At 36.3% G+C, this 18571-nt stretch overlaps 1 protein-coding gene across 1 annotated transcript in view; it reads left to right on the top strand.

The window, feature by feature from the left end:
• The window catches only part of LOC132396786 (trimeric intracellular cation channel type B-A-like), a 41091-nt gene that overhangs the window by 12751 nt on the left and 9769 nt on the right, over positions 1-18571 (top strand). Inside the window, exons 2-4 of the mRNA XM_059974697.1 lie at positions 1843-1999; positions 17196-17380; positions 18389-18476. Of these exons, the coding sequence (XP_059830680.1) occupies positions 1843-1999; positions 17196-17380; positions 18389-18476 (430 nt within the window). The remainder of the gene's footprint in view (positions 1-1842; positions 2000-17195; positions 17381-18388; positions 18477-18571) is intronic.

Here is an 18571-nt window from a genome sequence, read left to right as displayed (position 1 = left end):
GAAGTTATTGTACCTGGGTTGTACAGCTGATCTTCACAATCTTTAGTCATCAATCTAGGAATCTCTGGCTGTGATATTCAAATTTTGTACGACTGCATCACAATGCAAAGTACTGCCCTTTGCACCTTGGCATAGTCAATCTAGTTCTTCCAATCTTTCAGAGCGTCCAAGTGATTGTATCGAAACATTGGACATTCAAGCAGAATGAGAATATGAAAGATCAAAGCACTTTGTTATCAAAGTACTTATGTATATATTATACAACCGATTCGTTTCTTTACATGTGGTCACAAAACAAAAACCCAAAAGGGCCCTTTTTTTTTAAAAAAAAGAACAGCCACCACCCATTTGGCACAGAGAAAAAAAGCAAGTCGTGCAATCAATTAATGTAAACAAATAACATTTAGAATAAAAGTGAATCCTCAGGTGTGAAGCCCAGAGCAGGCCACTGCCTCAGCCTCAGCTCAGCACATTGTGGAGTAAGTGTCACAGAGCCCACAGACATGAAGCCTGGAGCAGCTGGAGCAGGCCCACAGCCACTGCCCCTTAGTGCAGCAAAGAGCAGAGTCGATATTGCAGAGTAGCGAGCAGAACTAGCCTGACTCTCACCTCTGATCCCGACCACTGCATTTTCAATCCGTCTGGCTCAGCATTTAGATTGCCCAAACATCAGCCACTTATGGTACATGCATGTGCATGTACAATAAGGAGCAGGACTAGATGTTGATGCCATCAACTTCTATCTTGTAATGACTGGTATCAAATGAAGACTCCACTTAAATGAGGCATCAGGTTTACATTACTAGCAGCTTGTTATTTGTTAGTTTATTCCATTCCTTTAAATAGAAATCAGAAATTCACCCTTTGGGTAAGTGTGGAACCAGAAAAGGCTGTGTGGTTGGCAGGAATGGCACTTACTGAGAATCAAAAATAGATAAATCGGTGATGTTTTTAAAGTTCCTGCATTTTTGGTGTTTATTTTTAATATTACCTCAGTGAACGTTTCCCTCAGTCCTTCAGTACAGATTACATTTTTAAGACTCTATAAACAATCCATTACAGTAGCCTTTTCTCAAAATGATAAATGATACTGACCATTTCATATCTTTTGGGGATGGTGCTTTGTCTATCATGGCCATTTGGGGCTAGAAATGGCCACATGACAATTTTTGTACTGTACCATGTTTTGCTAATCTTTGCAGGATTGAGCCCACAAGTGCATGTTCAGAATCAGAATCAAGGGTAGGTTCCAAGGGTAGGTCAGCAGAAGCCTGGTATTTCCAAATCAAAATTACTTGACTTGAAGAGAAGCAAGCTGATCCTTCTAGGTGATGAAGAAGATTAATAAAGAAGGTGATCAACAAATTTCATTCAGTCTTCTTGTTTTTTCTTTGAATTTTCTCATTTTGATGGTTGGCTTCTTTTGAGAATTTTATTGCCTGTAAAATTGTGAAGTGAAATAATCTTTGGTGTGCTTACTACACGTATTTCCCCAAAATATTCTTACCTAATCAGGCATGTTAGCTGTTGGGAAATGTAAAACTTGTTTGTGCTTTCTAGTGCAAAGCTTGAGAGTTACTGAGGGACAGTAAAGAGAGTAGATTTTGAAGCTTGGTGACAGAAGTGAAAATGATTTTATTCATTCATTCAGACAAATTGCAATTCCTTTGTAATTCCTAATACAGTTAGTATACTTGTCGAATTTTTATTGCATTTCTTAATTTAGTGAATAAAAGTAATATATTTAGTTTGTGGTCTGTAATCATTAATGATATACTTACTTGAATGAAATGTGTTCGCTTTGTTTTCCTAAAACCAATGTTTTAATCTTCCATGTTGCAGGTGTAATAGATGTTGCACATCGCAGTCCAATTGCATGTTGGTTCAGCGGTATGCTTTCCTGTTTTGGTGGAGCAATTCTGGCATCTTTGCTTCTAGGTGAACCTCCCATTGAGCCTTTTACAAACAACAGAAATATAATACTAGCTTCTGTAATTTGGTAAGTCTGAAAGATAAATATTTTAGTGACTTTGGTCAACATCCAGTCTCTTTTAAAGGGCTGTTTGCCCTTCTCAAGTGTGTCACTATTGCTATTTAAGTCCTATTGCCTGCTCTTCTAATATGAAAAGTAGATTAATTTCAAAACTATGGGTTGTGCTTCCATAAGTCTCTCCAATGGTATAGTTCATGTTAGCTGTGGACCAGCGTGTTTTTAAGATACTCTGATGATAACTTTTCATTCCTTGTGTTAGTAAACTTGTACTGTTCAGATATCCTCACAAACATCTTAAAATAAGTTCTGATGTTGTAAATATGCCAAAAATGTTTGTAATTTAGAGTACCCAATATTAGATTTCCCTTGTTCTTTTTCATTCCCTTATCACTTTTGGTAAAACATTTCTTGCTGTCCTTACAGCCTTGGTTTTCTTTCTGTGCTTGTGGTTGAATAACTGTATATGTCTTAACCAGGATCTATACAAGATTAATGTTATACTTAGCTTTGAATTCTATTGACATACAAGAAAATGAATTTCTTTTTACAGCTTTATTATTGTTGTTCCTTTTTGCACCTTGTGGCGCACTGCAGTGGTATTTTTGCTGTTTCTGTAGCATTTGACTTTTTTACCAGACTGATTGCCAGTTCGACGTTCAACCCAACACAGATGGTAAGCGTGCAAGGAGCTGGCCGGATTCGAACTTGGGACCATTCACCTTGAAGTCTGGTGCCGATGCCACTACAGCACCAGCCGGCTTTTATTATTGTTTAAGATAAAAGATTCAAATATATAATTCAATTCTTTTACACTTTTGTTACATTGTACAATTTTAGGATGTACTGGCTGATCATTATATATAGGAAGCCTTAATTAAGTGTACTATTTTGATGTACTCTTACCAAGTGATCATTAATCCTGTTTCTCAGAATTTTCTGCATAGCTTCCCTACTATTGATGTTGGGCTCACAGGTCTACTTTCCAGGCTTTTTAGTGCGGCCTTTCTTGAAATGGGATATCAGTTTAGAACCTCTTCAGTAGATAATTACCCCTAACTTGTCTAATTCTTTCTGCTAACTATCTAGCATTTCTTATTCATCGGTTTGCTTCAGTATTGTGCTTTTTTAATATCCAACCTAACTACTGTTCCCTCTGAGCTGCACAGTGACTGAAATGCTCCTACACACACAGCCTTTGTTGTCGCTGGAATTTTCTTTTCTATAATGTTTTATTAAAGTGCTGCAGTTGTCAGATGTGTAAAATAGACATACAAACCCCAATCAATAAATGAAATAAAATTAATTAATTCCTGCTTAGAGCAATGAATGGTTGGCTGTGCAGCTGTAAAAATAAATTAGAGTGAACATTGAACCTAGGCATGTTTATGCTCATGTCCTGACTTTCAGATCATTTAGACCATAAGACAAAGGAGCAGAATTAGGCCATCTGGCCCATCGAATCTGCTCCTCCATGCAATCATGGCTGATTCTTTTTATTTCTATCTCCTCCTCAACCCCAGTTCCCAGCCTTCTCCCTGTAACCTTTGATGCCATGTCCAATCAAGAACCTATCAATTTCTGCCATAAATACACCCAACAACCTGGCCTCCACGCTGCATGTGGCAACAAATTCCACAAATTCACCACCCTTTGGCTAAAGAAATTTCTCCGCATCTTTGTTTTGAAAGGGCGCCTCTTTCTCCTGAGGCTATGTCCTCTTGTCCTAGACTCTCCCACCATGGGAAACATCTTTTCCACATCTACTCTGTCTAGGCCTTTCAACATTCAAAAGGTTTTAATAAGAATCCCCCTCATCCTTCTGAATTCCAGCAAGTGTAGACTCAGAGCCATCAAATGTCCCTCGTATGATAACCCTTTCATTCCTGGAATCATCCTTGTGAAAACTCCTCTGAACCCTCTCCAATGCCAGCACATCCTTTCTAAGATGAGGCCCAAAACTGTTCACAGTACTCAAGGTGAGGCCTCACCAGTGCCTTATAAGGCCACAGCATCACATCCCTGCTCTTGTATTCTAGACCTCTTGAAATGAATGTTAACATGGCATTTGCCTTCTTCACTGCTGACTCAACCTGCAAATTAACCTTCAGGGTGTTCTGAACAAGGACTCCCAAGTCCCTCTGCATCTCAGATTCCTGGATTTTCTCCCTGTTTAGAAAATAGTCCACTCATTTATTTCTTGTACCAAAGTGCATGACCTTGCATTTTCCAACATTGTATTTCATTTGCCACTTTCTTGCCCATTCTCCTAATCTGTCTGCATCCTACCTGTTTCCTCAATACTACCTGCCCCTCCACCCATCTTTGTATCATCTGCGAACCTGGCAACAAAGCTATCTATTCCATCATTTAAATCATTTATATACAGCATAAAAAGAAGTGGTCCCAAAACCAACCCCTGTGGAACACCACTAGTCACTGGCAGCCCACCAGAAAAGGATCCATTTATCCCAATCGCTACCTCCTACAAATCAGCCAATGCTCTAACCATGTTAGTAATTTTCCTGTAATACCATGGGCTCTTAACTTGGTGAACAGCCTAATGTATGGAACAAAGGCCTTCTGACAGTCCAAAAATACACCATCCACTGCATTCCCCATTATCTATCCTACTTATAATCTCCTCAAAGAATTCCAGCAGGTTCGTCAGGCAGGATTTTCCCTGCAGGAGACCGTGCTGACTTTGTACTATCTTGTCCTGTGTCACTAATAGTCCATCACCTCATCCTTAACAATTGACTCTTAACATTTTCCCGACCACTGAGGTCAGGCTAATTGGTTTATAATTTCTTTTCTGCTGCCTTCTTCCTTTCTTAAAGAGTGGAGTAACATTTGCAATTTTCCAGTCCTCTGGCACCATAATTTTTGAAAGATCATTTCTAATGCCAGCACAATCTCTAACTCTACCTCTTTCAGAACCCTAGGATGCAGTTCCTCTGGTCCAGATGACTTGCATAACTTGAGGTCTTTCAACTTCTTGAGCACCTTCTCTTTTGTAGCAGTAACTGCACCCACTTCTCTTCCTTCACACACTACAACATCAGGCTTATTTATTACAACAGGGTTACTTCAGGCTTGTTTATTTGTTTGTTATTATTATTTTTATCTTATTTACTGTTTTTTTTCTTTTCTATATTATATGTTGCATTGAACTGCAGCTGCTATTTAACAAATTTCACATCACATGCCGGTGATGATAAACCTGATTCTGATTCTGATCAGGCATACTGCTAGTGTCTTCCACAGTGAAGAATGACGCAAAATACTCATTTAATTCATCGACCATCTCCTTGTCCCCCATTACTATTTCTCCTGCCTCATTTTCTAGCTGTTCTATATCCACTTTCATTTCGCTTTTTTTAACATATTTGAAAAAACTTTTACTATCCACTTTGATATTGTTTACTAGCTTGATTTCATATTTCACCTTTTCCCTTCTAATGATTTTTTAGTTGCTCTCTGTACGTTTTAAAAACTTCCTAATCCTCTATCTTCCCACTGATTTTTGCTTTGTTGTATGCCCTTTCTTTTGCTTTTACAATAGCTTTGACTTCCTTTGTCAGCCACAGCTGTACTATTTTACCAATTTGAGTATTTCTTCATTTTTGGAATACACATGTCCTGTACCATCCTGATTTTCCCCAGAAACGCATACCATTGCTGCTCTGCTGGCATCCCTGCCAACAGCTTCTTCCAGTTTACTTTGGCCAACTCCTCTCTCATTCCACTGTAATTTCCCTTACTCTTACTGGAATACTGCTACATCAGACTTTACTTTCTCCCTATATCAAATTTCAAGTTGAACGCAATCATATTGTGATCACTGGTTCCTAAAGTTTCTTTTACCTTAAGCCCCCTAATCACCTTCTGTTCATTAGATAACACCCAATCCAGTATAGCTGATCCCCTAGTAGTCTCAATGACAAACTGCTCTAAAAAGCTACCTCTTGGGCATTCAACGAACTCACTCTTTTGAGATCCATTACCAACCTGATTTTCCCAATCGACTTGCATGTTAAGATCTCCCATGACTGCCATAACATTGCCCTTTTGACTCGCCTTTTCTATTTTCTGTTGTAACCTTTTGTCCACTTCCCAGCTACTGTTGGGAGGCCTGTATATAATGCCATCAATATCCTTTTACCCTCGCAGTTTGTTAACTCAACCCACAAGGATTCAACATCTTCTGATCCTATGTCACATTTTTCTACTGATTTGATGCCATTCTTTACCAGTAAAGCCACACCACCCCCTCTGCCTACCTTCTTATCCCTCCGATATAATGTGTAACCTTGGGACATTCAGCTCCCAACTGCAACCATCATTTAGCCATATTAAACCTGCCCAGAAGAATATTGGTCCCCTTCGGGTTCAGGTGCAATCTGTCACTTTTGAACAGGCCATACCTCCCCAGAAGAGATCCCAATTATTCAAAACATGAAGCCCCCCCCCCCCCCCCACACCAGCTTCTCAACCACACATTTATGTGCCAGATCATCTTGTTTCTATCCTCACTGGCGCATGGCATAGGCAGCAATCCAGAAATTACTACCCAGGAGGTCTTCTATCTAGCTCTCTAAATTCTCTTTTCAGGATCTCATTGCTTTTCCTTCCGAAGTTATTGGTAGCAATGTGTACCAAGACACCTGGCTGCTCCCCCTTCCTCTACAAAATGTTGTGGAGTCAATCTGAGACATACCTGACCCTGGCACCTGGGAGGCAGCATACCATTCGGGTGTCCCATTCATGTCCACAGAATCTCCTGTCTATACCCCTCACTATTGAGTCCCCTGTTACTACTGCTCCCTTCTCTTTCCCTTCTGCACCATGGATCCATGCTTAATACCTGTAACTGGGCCGCTGTGGCATTCTCCTAGAAGGTCACCCCCCACAAAAATATCCAAAGCGTTATCCTTGTTTTTGAGGGCTATGTTCTGCTCTATCTGCCTATTTCCATTTCCCCTGACAGTCACCCGGCTACTCGCCTCCTGCAACTTTGGGGTGACTACTTCCCTGTAACTTTGATCAATTCTATCCTGGCTCTCCCATACAAGCCGAAGGTCAATCAGTTGCTGCTCTAGATCCCTAACACAGTCTTCAAGGATCTGCAGCCGGATGCACTTTATGCAGACGTAGTTCCCCGGGAGACTCTGGGTCTCCCAGTTCTCCAATATCCAGCATGAAGAGTGCACCACAACCATTTAAATAGTACAGTAACAGAGGGGAAATAACCGAAAAGGAAATGTTAACAGACGCATTATACTGAGCCAAAGCCTGTCACTGAGATCAAATGGCTACAAAACCATGAGCATGAGTGATTTATCAATTTATTGTGATGTCCCTTGATGCATAGAACCATAGAACATTACAGCACAAAAACAGGCCTTTTGGGCCTTCTTGGCTATGCCAAACCATTTTTCTGCCTAGTCCCACTGACCTGCACCTGGGCCATATCCCTCCAAACCCCTCTCATCCATGTACCTGTCCAAGTTTTTCTTAAATGTTAAAAGTGAGCCCGCATTCACCACTTCATCTGACAGCTTATTCCACACTCCCACCACTCTCTGCGTGAAGAAGACCCCTCAATGTTCCCTTTAAACTTTTCCCCCTTCACCCTTAACCCATGACCTCTGGTTTTTTCCTCCCCTGGCCTCAGTGAAAAAAGCCTTCTTGCATTCACTCTATCTATACCTATCATAATTTTATACACCTTTATCAAATCATCCCTCATTCTTCTACGCTCCAGGGAATAAAGTCCTAACCTATTCAACCTTTCTCTGTAACTCAGTTTCTCAAGTCCCAGCAACATCCTTGTAAACCTTCTCTGCACTCTTTCATCCTTATTAATAACCTTCCTGTAATTAGGTGACCAAAACTTCACACAATACTCCAAATTCGGTCTCACCAATGTCTTATACAACCTCACTATTATATTCCAACTCTTATACTCAATACTTTGATTTATAAAGGCCAATGTACCAAAAGCTCTCTTTACAACCCTATCTACTTGTGATGCCACCTTTAAAGAATTATGTATCTGTACTCTCAGATCCCTCTGTTCTACTGCACTCCTCAGTGTCCTACCATTTATCTTGTATGTTCTACCTTGGTTTGACCTTCTGAAGTGCAATACTTCACACTTGTCCGCATTAATCTCCATCTACCATTTTTCAGCCCATTCCTCCAACTGGTCCAAATCCCTCTGTCAGCTTTGAAAACCTTCCTCACTGTCCACTACACCTCCAATCTTTGTATCATCAGCAAATTTGCTGATCCAGTTTGCCACATTATTTTCCAGATCATTGATATAGATGACAAATAACAATGGACCCAGCACTGTGGCACACCACTAGTCACAGGCCTCCACGCAGAGTAGCAGTCCTCCACTACCATTCTCTGGCTTTTTCCATTGAGCCAATGTCTAATCCAATTTACTACCTCTCCATGTATACCTAGCGACTGAATCTTCCTAACTAACCTCCCATGTGGGACCTTGTCAAAGGCTTTACTAAAGTCCATGTATACAACATCCACTGCCTTCTCTTCATCCATTTTCCTGGTAACTTCCTCGAAAACTCTAATAGATTGATTAAACATGACCTACCACGCACAAAGCCATGCTGACTTTTTCTGATATGTCCCTGTCTATCCAAATACTTGTAGATCCTATCTCTTAGTATTCCTTCCAATAATTTACCTGCTACCGATGTTAAACTTACTGGCCTATAATTTCCTGGCTTACTTTTTGAGCCTTTTTTAAACAATGGAACTACATGAGCTATCCTCCAATCCTCCGGCACCTGACCCGTGGATATCGACATTTTAAATATTTCTGCCAGGGCCCCTGTAATTTCAACACTATATTAAATAATGAAATCAGATTAACTTCTCAGAGGCCTGTGATCCCAGACCCTGGCCTTTTGCACAATAAATAAATAAATAAATCTATCACTCAATCATGCATATATTTGTAAACATGAAGTTTTCTGCAGATGTTGGAAGTCCAAAGCAACACACACAAAATGCTGTTGACCTCAACAGGGCAGGCAGCATCTATGGAGGGGAATAAATGGCTGACATTTTGGACAGACACCATTAACCTTAGCTGAAAACATCAGCGGTTTAGTCCCTTCCTTTGATGCTGCCTGGCCTGCAGGATTCTTCCAGTATTTTTGCGTGTTACTCAGATATTTGTAACTTTAAAAATATTCCATTTAGTGAAAAAGAAATCAGGTTATCCTTAAGTTTGACAAAGCATTATCAGACAACTTATTTAGCCTATTTCCTTGAAGTTGATTTTTAATATTATCCTACTCAATAAGTTAACTCGGTACCAGTATAAGTCTTAAGTGACTAAATTCGGTGGATTAACCTCATTATTTGTGAATAAATGCATCACATTGGGAACTCTTTAGTCCTTTGGCACAACTTCTATATCAAAGGATGCTTCAAAAAGTATGGTAATAGCCTTGTTTCTTCCTCTACCTGTTGTGTATTTGCTTAGGCTCTCTTTCAGATGCTTATGCCTTTTTTGTCAATTGATCTTGGTGTTCCATCTGTGTTTTCTCTTTTTTTTACATTATTTTAATATAGAAAGAAAATCAGCAAATACCCAATTTAGTATTGTTGCTGTTCCTTCCTTTTCTAAGCTTAATTTCTACGTTTTGTTTTCCTATTGCGTTTTAATGCAGTCCTCATGACTTACGATAGCTGTATTGGCCTCAGTGTTATTTACTGTATTTATTTGTATCAACATCTCCAAGCATTATGAACTTGCAGCCATTTTTGATTATACATATTTCCTCATAGCTCTTTAATTTCTGTTTGTGAATCTTTCTTTCCTTCCTTCCTTCCTTCCTTCCTTCCTTCCTTCCTTCCTTCCTTCCTTCCTTCCTTCCTTCCTTTTATTGAGTTTCATATATATATATACGAAAAAACATAACATAGTAATAAATAGGTTATAAATACAATAGACTTGAAATTACATTGGTAATAGGATAATAATATCCTATTAAACATCAACAAAAAAAAGTACATTAATCAATCAAGTCTATATAATTATATATGAAAAAAAACAAAAATAATCATCAAAAGAAAAGGAAAAAAATTTGAAAATATATAAAAGAGAATATATATTAAAAAAAAACACTAAACTAAACTAACATGGGCAATAATAACAGTTTATAAGTATATGATAGTGTCAAAAAAAAACTCCGGATCTCCATACCTGAACAAGAATAAGCAGAGAGAAGGTCTGAAAAAGGCCAAATTAATTCATATGAAAATGTCGAATGAACGGTCCCCAAGTTTCTTCAAATTTAATTGATGAGTCAAAAATAGTGCTTCTAATTTTTTCCAAACTCAGATAAGACATAGTTTGAGAAAACCACTGAGATGTGGTAGGAGGATTTACTTCTTTCCAGTTTTGTAATATAGACCTTCTGGCCATTAATGTTACAAAAGCAATCATTCGTCTGATTGGAGGGGAAAATTGATTACCATCCTCATTTGGTATACCAAAAATTGCAGTAATAAAATGAGGTTGTAAATCGATATTCCAAATTGAGGAAATGGCACCAAATATGTCCTTCCAATAAGTTATGTAAAGTGGGACATGACCAAAACATGTGGGTCAATGAAGCCACTTCTAAATGACATCTGTCACATTGAGGGTTAATATGAGAATAGAATCGAGCAAGCTTATCTTTAGACATATAAGCTCTATGTACAATTTTAAATTGTATTAAAGCATGTTTAGCACATATAGAAGAGGAATTAACCATTTGTAAAATTTTTTCCCATTTATCTGTTGATATATTGTATCGAAGTTCTTTTTCCCATTCTTGTTTAATTCTATCTGATATTTCTGGTTGTATCTTCATAATCATGTTATAAATAAAAGCTACTAATCCCTTCTGACAAGGATTAAAGGTGAAAATCAAATCTGAGAAATCCAATGAAGTTGAATTGGGAAAAGATGGTAGAACTTTATGTAAGAAATTTCTAATTTGTAAGTATCTAAAAAAATTAGATTTAGGTAATTTAAATTTGTTGGAAAGTTGGTCAAAGGACATCAAAGTACCTTCAAAAAAAAGATCATGAAAACATTTTATACCTTTCCTTTTCCATATGCTAAAAGCTTGATCTGTCAATGAAGGTTTGAAAAAAAAATTAAGTAAAATAGGGCTATCAAGAACAAAGTTTTTCAGAGTAAAAAACTTACGAAATTGAAACCAAATTCGTAGTGTATGTTTGATAACAGGATTAGATATCTGTTTATTGAATTTAACTAAATCAGCAGGAAGAAAAGAACCAAGAACGGAGAATATAGAATATCCCTTTACCTCACTACATTCCAAATTTACCCACTGTGGACACAATGGTGAGTCCAAATCTAGTTTCCAGTACGTTAGGTTACGAATATTATTCGCCCAATAGTAAAATCTAAAGTTAGGTAAAGCTAAACCACCATCTTTTTTAGATTTTTGTAATTGCCTTTTACTTAACCTGGGGTTTTTATTTTGCCACACAAATGAGGAAATTTTTGAATCAATGTTGTCAAAAAAAGATTTAGGAATAAAAATTGGTAAGGCTTGAAATAAATATAAAAATTTCGGTAAAATCATCATTTTAATAGCATTAATCCGACCAACTAATGATAGGAATAAGGGAGACCATCTTGTAGTAAATTGTTGAATTTGATGAAGCATAGGTAAAAAATTCAGTCTAAATAAATCTTTATATTTCTTGGTGATTTTTATACCTAAATAGATAAAGTTATCAGTAACAACTTTAAATGGTATCCTGTCATTCAATAAGGTTTGTGCGTTTAAGGAGAATAATTCACTCTTATCTAAGTTTAATTTATAACCAGAAAAACTACCAAATTGAGCCAACAAGGATAAAATAGCGGGAATAGACCTGTTAGGATCAGAAATATATAACAGCAAGTCATCAGCATAAAGTGATAATTTGTATAACTTCTCATTATGGGTGATACCAAAAATATTAGGAGATTCACGAATAGCAATGGCTAAAGGTTCTAATGCAATATTAAATAATAAAGGACTTAAAGGACAACCTTGTCTCGTACCACGAGATAATTGAAAAAAAGAGGATCTATAATTATTTGTAAGAACAGAAGCAACAGGTTTATAATATATTAATTTAATCCATGATATAAAATTAGGACTAAAATTAAAATTTCTCAATGCATTAAATAAGTATGTCCATTCAACTCTATCAAAAGCTTTTTCAGCATCTAATGAGATAACACATTCTGGGGTTGTGGGTGATGAAGTATAAATTATATTAATCAATTTTCTAACATTAAAAAAGGAATACCGATTCCTAATAAAACCAGTTTGATCTTCTGAAATAATCTGTGATAGTACCTTTTCTAATCTAATGGCTAAAATTTTTGTAAGAATCTTAGAATCTACATTTAATAATGATATAGGGCGATAAGATGCACATAAAGTAAGATCTTTATCTTTTTTAAGAATTAGATAGTAGCTTCATAAAAAGATTGAGGTAATCTTTTCTTAACAAACGCATCATTAAAGATTTCACATAACCAAGGAGAAAGTAAAGAAGAAAAAGTTTTAAAAAATTCTACAATATAACCATCAGGGCCAGGAGCTTTCCCTGAATTCATTGATGAGATAGCCTCTCTTATTTCAGCCATAGAGATAGGAGCATCAAGCAAGCTACAATCTTCATCTATCAGTTTAGGAATATTCAAATTGTTAAAAAAATTATCCATCATGGACAGGTCACCATCAAATTCTGATTGATATAAAGATTTATAAAAATCTTGAAAAGTGTTATTGATTTCTTTATGATCAGTAGTTAAATTACCGTCTTGTTTACGAATTTTAATAATTTGTCGCTTAGTCGAAATAGCTTTTAATTGATTAGCTAACAATTTACCAGTTCGATCACTATGAATATAAAATTGAGCCCTGGTCTTGATTAATTGATTCTCAATTGAAGAAGATAATAATAAGCTATGTTCCATTTGAAGCTCAACTCTCTTCTTATAAAGTTCTTTGGTAGGAGTAACAGAATAAATCTTATCAATTTCTTTAATTTTATCTACCAATAAAGCTATATCTAAATATCTTTGTTTTCTTTTACCAACGGAATACGAGATAATTTGTCCATGGATAAAAGCCTTGAAGGAGTCCCAAAGTATTCCTCTATCAATCTCTTCGGTATAGTTTGTTGAAAAAAATAAGTCAATTTGTTGTTTTATGAAGGTAATAAATTCTGGATCTTGAAGCAAAGTAGCGTTGAGTCTCCAAGATCTAGTATTAATGGAAGAGTCCGAAATCTTGATAGATAACTTCAAAGGTGCATGATCCGAAATGGCAATAGAATCGTATTTACAATCAATAACATCTGTTAATAAACGATGATCAATAAGGAAATAATCAATTCTAGAATAACTATGATATACATGTGAAAAAAATGAAAATTCTTTATCTTTAGGGTTCAGAAACCGCCATATTTCAGTAATTCCCGAATCGACCATAAAAGAATTAATAAGTAAAGCTGATCTATTCGGAAGAGTTCGAATAGGTTTAGATCTATCCATCGAAGGATTCAAACAACAATTAAAATCTCCACCCATTATCAACATATATTCATTTAGATTAGGAAGGGAAGTAAATAAACGTTTAAAAAATTCAGGGCAGTCAAAATTTGGAGCATAAATATTAACTAGAACGACTTTTCGATTAAAAAGTGAGCCAGTTATCAACAAAAATCTGCCCTGTGGATCAGAAATAATTTCATGATGCGTAAACGAAATTGAGGGGTCTATAAAAATAGACACACCCCTAATTTTGGCGGTACAATTCGAGTGAAATTGTTGACCCTTCCAGAACCTAAAAAAATGTTGATTATCCTCCCTCCTAATATGGGTCTCCTGTGCAAAAATAATAATAGCGTTCAATCTATGGAATATTTTAAATATTTTTTTACATTTAATCGGATGATTTAAACCATTAGTATTCCAAGAGATAAAGTTAATAGATTTATCCATCATGCCAATATTAGTTGTGTGTATCATAAAAGGTTAAAAAGACACATAACCCATAATTCAGGAAGAAGGAAAATTGATTCAGGAGCAACCAGAGAACATGACACCTCAACAATATTAATAATTTAAAGTCGGCCCATAAACTAAAAGCAAAAAAATAAAAAGCAAAAGCGTGAAAAAAGATCCCTCCCCCCTCCCCCCACCCTTCGAAAGAAAGCCAAGCGGCAGGCGCATAATCTAATACTAACATTACCCCCATTTCAAGATGGCAGCTCCATAAAAAGATTTTTAAAAAACTATGTAACACCCAGATTAAGATATAGGGTTGCAAAAAGAAAATATATACCAGTCAGAATGAAAAAACTAATATAATAAAACAATCATTAATAAAAAAAGAGTATGAACATTAAAATTTGAAAGTGTAATATACCTTTAAAAAAAAATTCCATGTCCAAATACAAGAAAGATGACGTTTCAAAAACAAAGACTTATGGGAAGAAGAAACGACATTTTGAAAAAGCCATATTACAAAATATAAATGTAAGTTCAGCAATCTATTAAAAAAAATTTAGTAAAAAAGAGTTATCAAAATAGAATTAAAAAAAAGATTTAATAGACACTACAATATATATAAAAAAAGACTAAAAAATTCAAAACATTCATCCCATTTCTAAGTACAGGCAAGCAAAGTCTTATGGGAAGAAGAAACGACATTTTGAAAAAAAAGTAATTCATTATTACAAAATAAAAACGTGTATAAAAAAGGATATAATAAATGATAATAGTAGTAAAAAAAAAAGAACCAGACCCGTAGATCAGGATAAGAAGTTGTAACCCAGCTTCATAGGTTAAAACTTAAAATGAGATGGCATCCTCTCTCCGAAAAATCTTCAATATAACACATAGTTCAAGTTGCACTAGAAGATCGATATTCTTCAACAAATTTCTTCGCTTCTTCCGGAGTGTTGAAAAATTGTTGACTGTTGTCGTTCAGCATAATTCTAAGCTTCGCTGGATACATTAAAGCTTGTTTAAGTCCAATCAAGTGAATCTCTGCCATCACTGGTTTAAAAGCGATTCTCGCTCTCATTACTTCGTATGAATAATCCTCAACAATTTGAAATGTGTTGTTGTTGTGAGAAATCATACCTTTTTTACGAGCTAATCGAATTAGAAGCTCTTTCTCATGAGGATAATGAAGGCGAACAATCACCGCTCGTGGTTTAACACTCGTAGCCAAAAATCTCGCAACTCTGTGAGCGCGGTCGATAACAGGTTTATTATGCAAACCTTCATCACCGAAAATTTCCCACAGTAATTTAGAGAAAAATTCAGTTAAATCACCGGACTCAACTTTCTCGGGAAATCCGATGATACGCAAATTCTGTCTACGAGATCGGTTTTCGAGATCAGTAATTTTAAACATACTGATCTATAGTTTTAGCAGTCGACTCTACCTTCTTCTCCAGCGCTTCAATTGTACGTGCTTTTTCACAAATTGATTTTTCAAGAGTCGTGATCTTATCTTCATCCCGCTGAATATCTGATGCCTGCGATTGAAGCTTAGTTTCAAGCGATCTAACAGCTTCTTCAAGTTCAGATATTTTCGTGGTAAGCTTATTTTCCAAACTTGCCAGTTTACTTTCCAAGTTACCTTCTAACCTGCCTTCTAAACCCGCAAGTCTAGCATCCAGAAGGTTAGAAATTGTGTCGATGGATAAAGGATCCTTAGACGATTTCTTGCTTGTAGCCATTTTAAGTTTGACAGGATTAGATCAAATATTGTTTTAGGAAAAAAAAAGTTAATCAGAAGTAGCAACTCATATGATTAAGTTCGAAAAGATTTGATTAAAGGGTGATTATAGTTGAAAAAATGAAGAGCGCCTAAAAGGCAGATGTTTACGTCGCCATCTTGAAACTCCACCCCCCCGTTTGTGAATCTAATTATGAAATTAATGGGAAGAGTTCACAAATGAAGGATGTTAACAAGATATAGCTCCAATATAGAATTTGCTGTGCTCCCCCAAATAGAAATGTTTAAATGGAAACTTTACAGTTAATTTTTGCAGTACTGACAAATGATGTGCATTATTTGCCCAGTTGCAAACATCCTTGATAACTATGTTTCAGAATGCTTCATTAATTGCAAGTGGCTTTGTATTGCTTTTGGTTCCATATTTCTCTCTTTCTTTCATGTTATTAAGCCCAAAGATATACTAAGTATATTAGTATATTAAGATATACTAAACCAATTAATTCCCATTTTGTTAACCCCTCTTTACATTTTGTGAAAAATACATGGGACATTGTCTCCTTTTAAATATAATGGGTTTTGTCTGATTTTCAATTGTTACTTTACAACCTTTTTTTTACACAAATTATAGGTTTTTTCCTTAGCATCATTCTATGTTCTAGGGGCAAACTTTCATTTTATCATTCAAGAAATGACCTATGAAATATGAATTTAGCCATTGTATTAAAAGTAAAGGCTTTAGTATTTTCTGGGAACGCAGTTGCTCACATTTGAAGTTTGTCATTAATGCCTGTTGAGAATACGTTCCCTGCTATTGTTTGGCAAAGAGGGAATATTAAACAGATAGTGATGTTTTGACTTGGTGAATAATCCAAATGAGTATTGATAGAGTATTTGCAATTTCTGTAGAAACTGGATATGTTGAAGCCTTCATAGTATTATCCCTTTTCGCAGATGGGAGCTGACATTTCAAAGAGTCAGTAGCCAAACTTGTTGTTCATACCAAAAGTTTCTTCTGTGCAAACTTTACTTATATTAGTGTGCAAAGTTGGTAAAGGGGTGTGGAGTGATGGTAGGAGTAGGCATAATATACCTTTGCAGCAATTTTATTATAGCTTGTTCCATGGTGCCTTTTGTATGGAAGTGCATATATTTCTTGTAAGTGAAATAATCTAGACTGTTTCAATGTTCTCTGTCAGTTGGCTTAGATAAAACATGGATTTTACATCTTCATGAATGAAATGGGAGGAAAACCCAGAAATATGTAATTATATTAACTTTGATCTTTGCAGTGAAGCAATTTTCCTTGTCAAGACACATTAGATTCATATATAATACTGCTTTCTCTAAAGGTCAGCCCTCTTTTATTTTCTTGATATTTTTAGGTATTTAATATTCTACTGTCCATATGACAAGTTCTACCAATGCTGCAACTTTTTACCAACTAAATTATTTATAGCTGGTATGAAGGAGGTAACAAGAGCCCGCAAAATTGTTGGAGGAGTAGTGGAGGCACACAACCGCTACAGAAATGGATGGCTTGCTGTAATTGCTGTTGGATGGGCTAAAGGTAAGAGGCAGTTTCATTCATATTGTACATGTGTTTTTTTTGTCATTTCTTTTATTCTTGCCTCCTAGTTATAAAAATGCTAAAACGTATTGTCATGCTATTCCATTTGTGTTCCCTGACCTCTGCTACTGGGTAACAATTAGAAGAAGGAATTTGATTACCTCTTGTGCTTTTCCGACTGTACCATCATTGCATAATTGAATAAGGTTGGACGGCAGAGAGGGGTATACAACTTCTTCAATACAAAATACAATTATGGAGTACAATTATTTATCTTCCTTTTCAAAGTTCAAAATACATTTATTATCAAAGTAGGTATACCATGTACAACTTTGGGATTCGTCTTGCAAGCAGCCACAAAACAAATAAACACAGTAGAATCCACAAAAAAAAACCCACACCACAAAGACAGTCAAATATCCAATGTGTGAAAAAAGAACAAATCATGCAAAAGATAAAAAAGTAAATAAATAATACACAGACCAGGAACTGCATAGTTGCCAAAAGTGAGTCCACAGCCATGGGGACAGTTCATCGCTGAGGCAAGTAAACTCTTACAGATCAGTGAGCTGGACACTGGTTCATCCTTCACCCTCGGCTCAATGCTTTAATGTTTTTATTCTGGCTCAGAGCTTAATTCAGCTAACCATTGGTTTGTTTTTCACTCTCGGGCCTGGGCCGCACCGCTTCAATCCAGTCTGAAGTCTGTTCCACCAATGTACGCTGTGGCATTACCTGCATTCTCAAGAGTCCATTTCATGGAATCCTTCAGGATACTGCAAAAACTGCAGGTCATTCAGATGGTTCAGAAGTACAGCTGTCAAATGGAAATTACAGGTCGCAGATTGCAGTGATTGTAGTTCATAAAATATTATTTTGTAGAATAGTTAGCAGTTTTGTTAGCTGCTCGCAAAATGTCTTTGTGTCTCGCCCATGTTGTCTTGGAAACTGTGATATTCGTTTATTACACTATTGCAAATATTAATTTTTTGCAGTGTCTGTCCACAGGTGCTGGTTCTGGCTTGATATCCAATTTCGAACAACTGGTGCGTGGTGTCTGGATCCCTGAGAGAAATGAGTTGCTGAAAATGTCCTAGTATGTAATGGTTTCAAAATTGTGTTGGATTTGTTTTAAACTGAAGTAAAAATGAAAGTACTGAGCCATTTCCAATTTTTTGGCTGTCCTCTTTA

This window comes from Hypanus sabinus, chromosome 7, assembly GCF_030144855.1.
Source record: "Hypanus sabinus isolate sHypSab1 chromosome 7, sHypSab1.hap1, whole genome shotgun sequence".
Classification (NCBI taxonomy): domain Eukaryota; kingdom Metazoa; phylum Chordata; class Chondrichthyes; order Myliobatiformes; family Dasyatidae; genus Hypanus; species Hypanus sabinus.
Note: the sequence above shows the minus strand (reverse complement) of the source record. Positions and strands in the feature narration are given on the sequence as shown.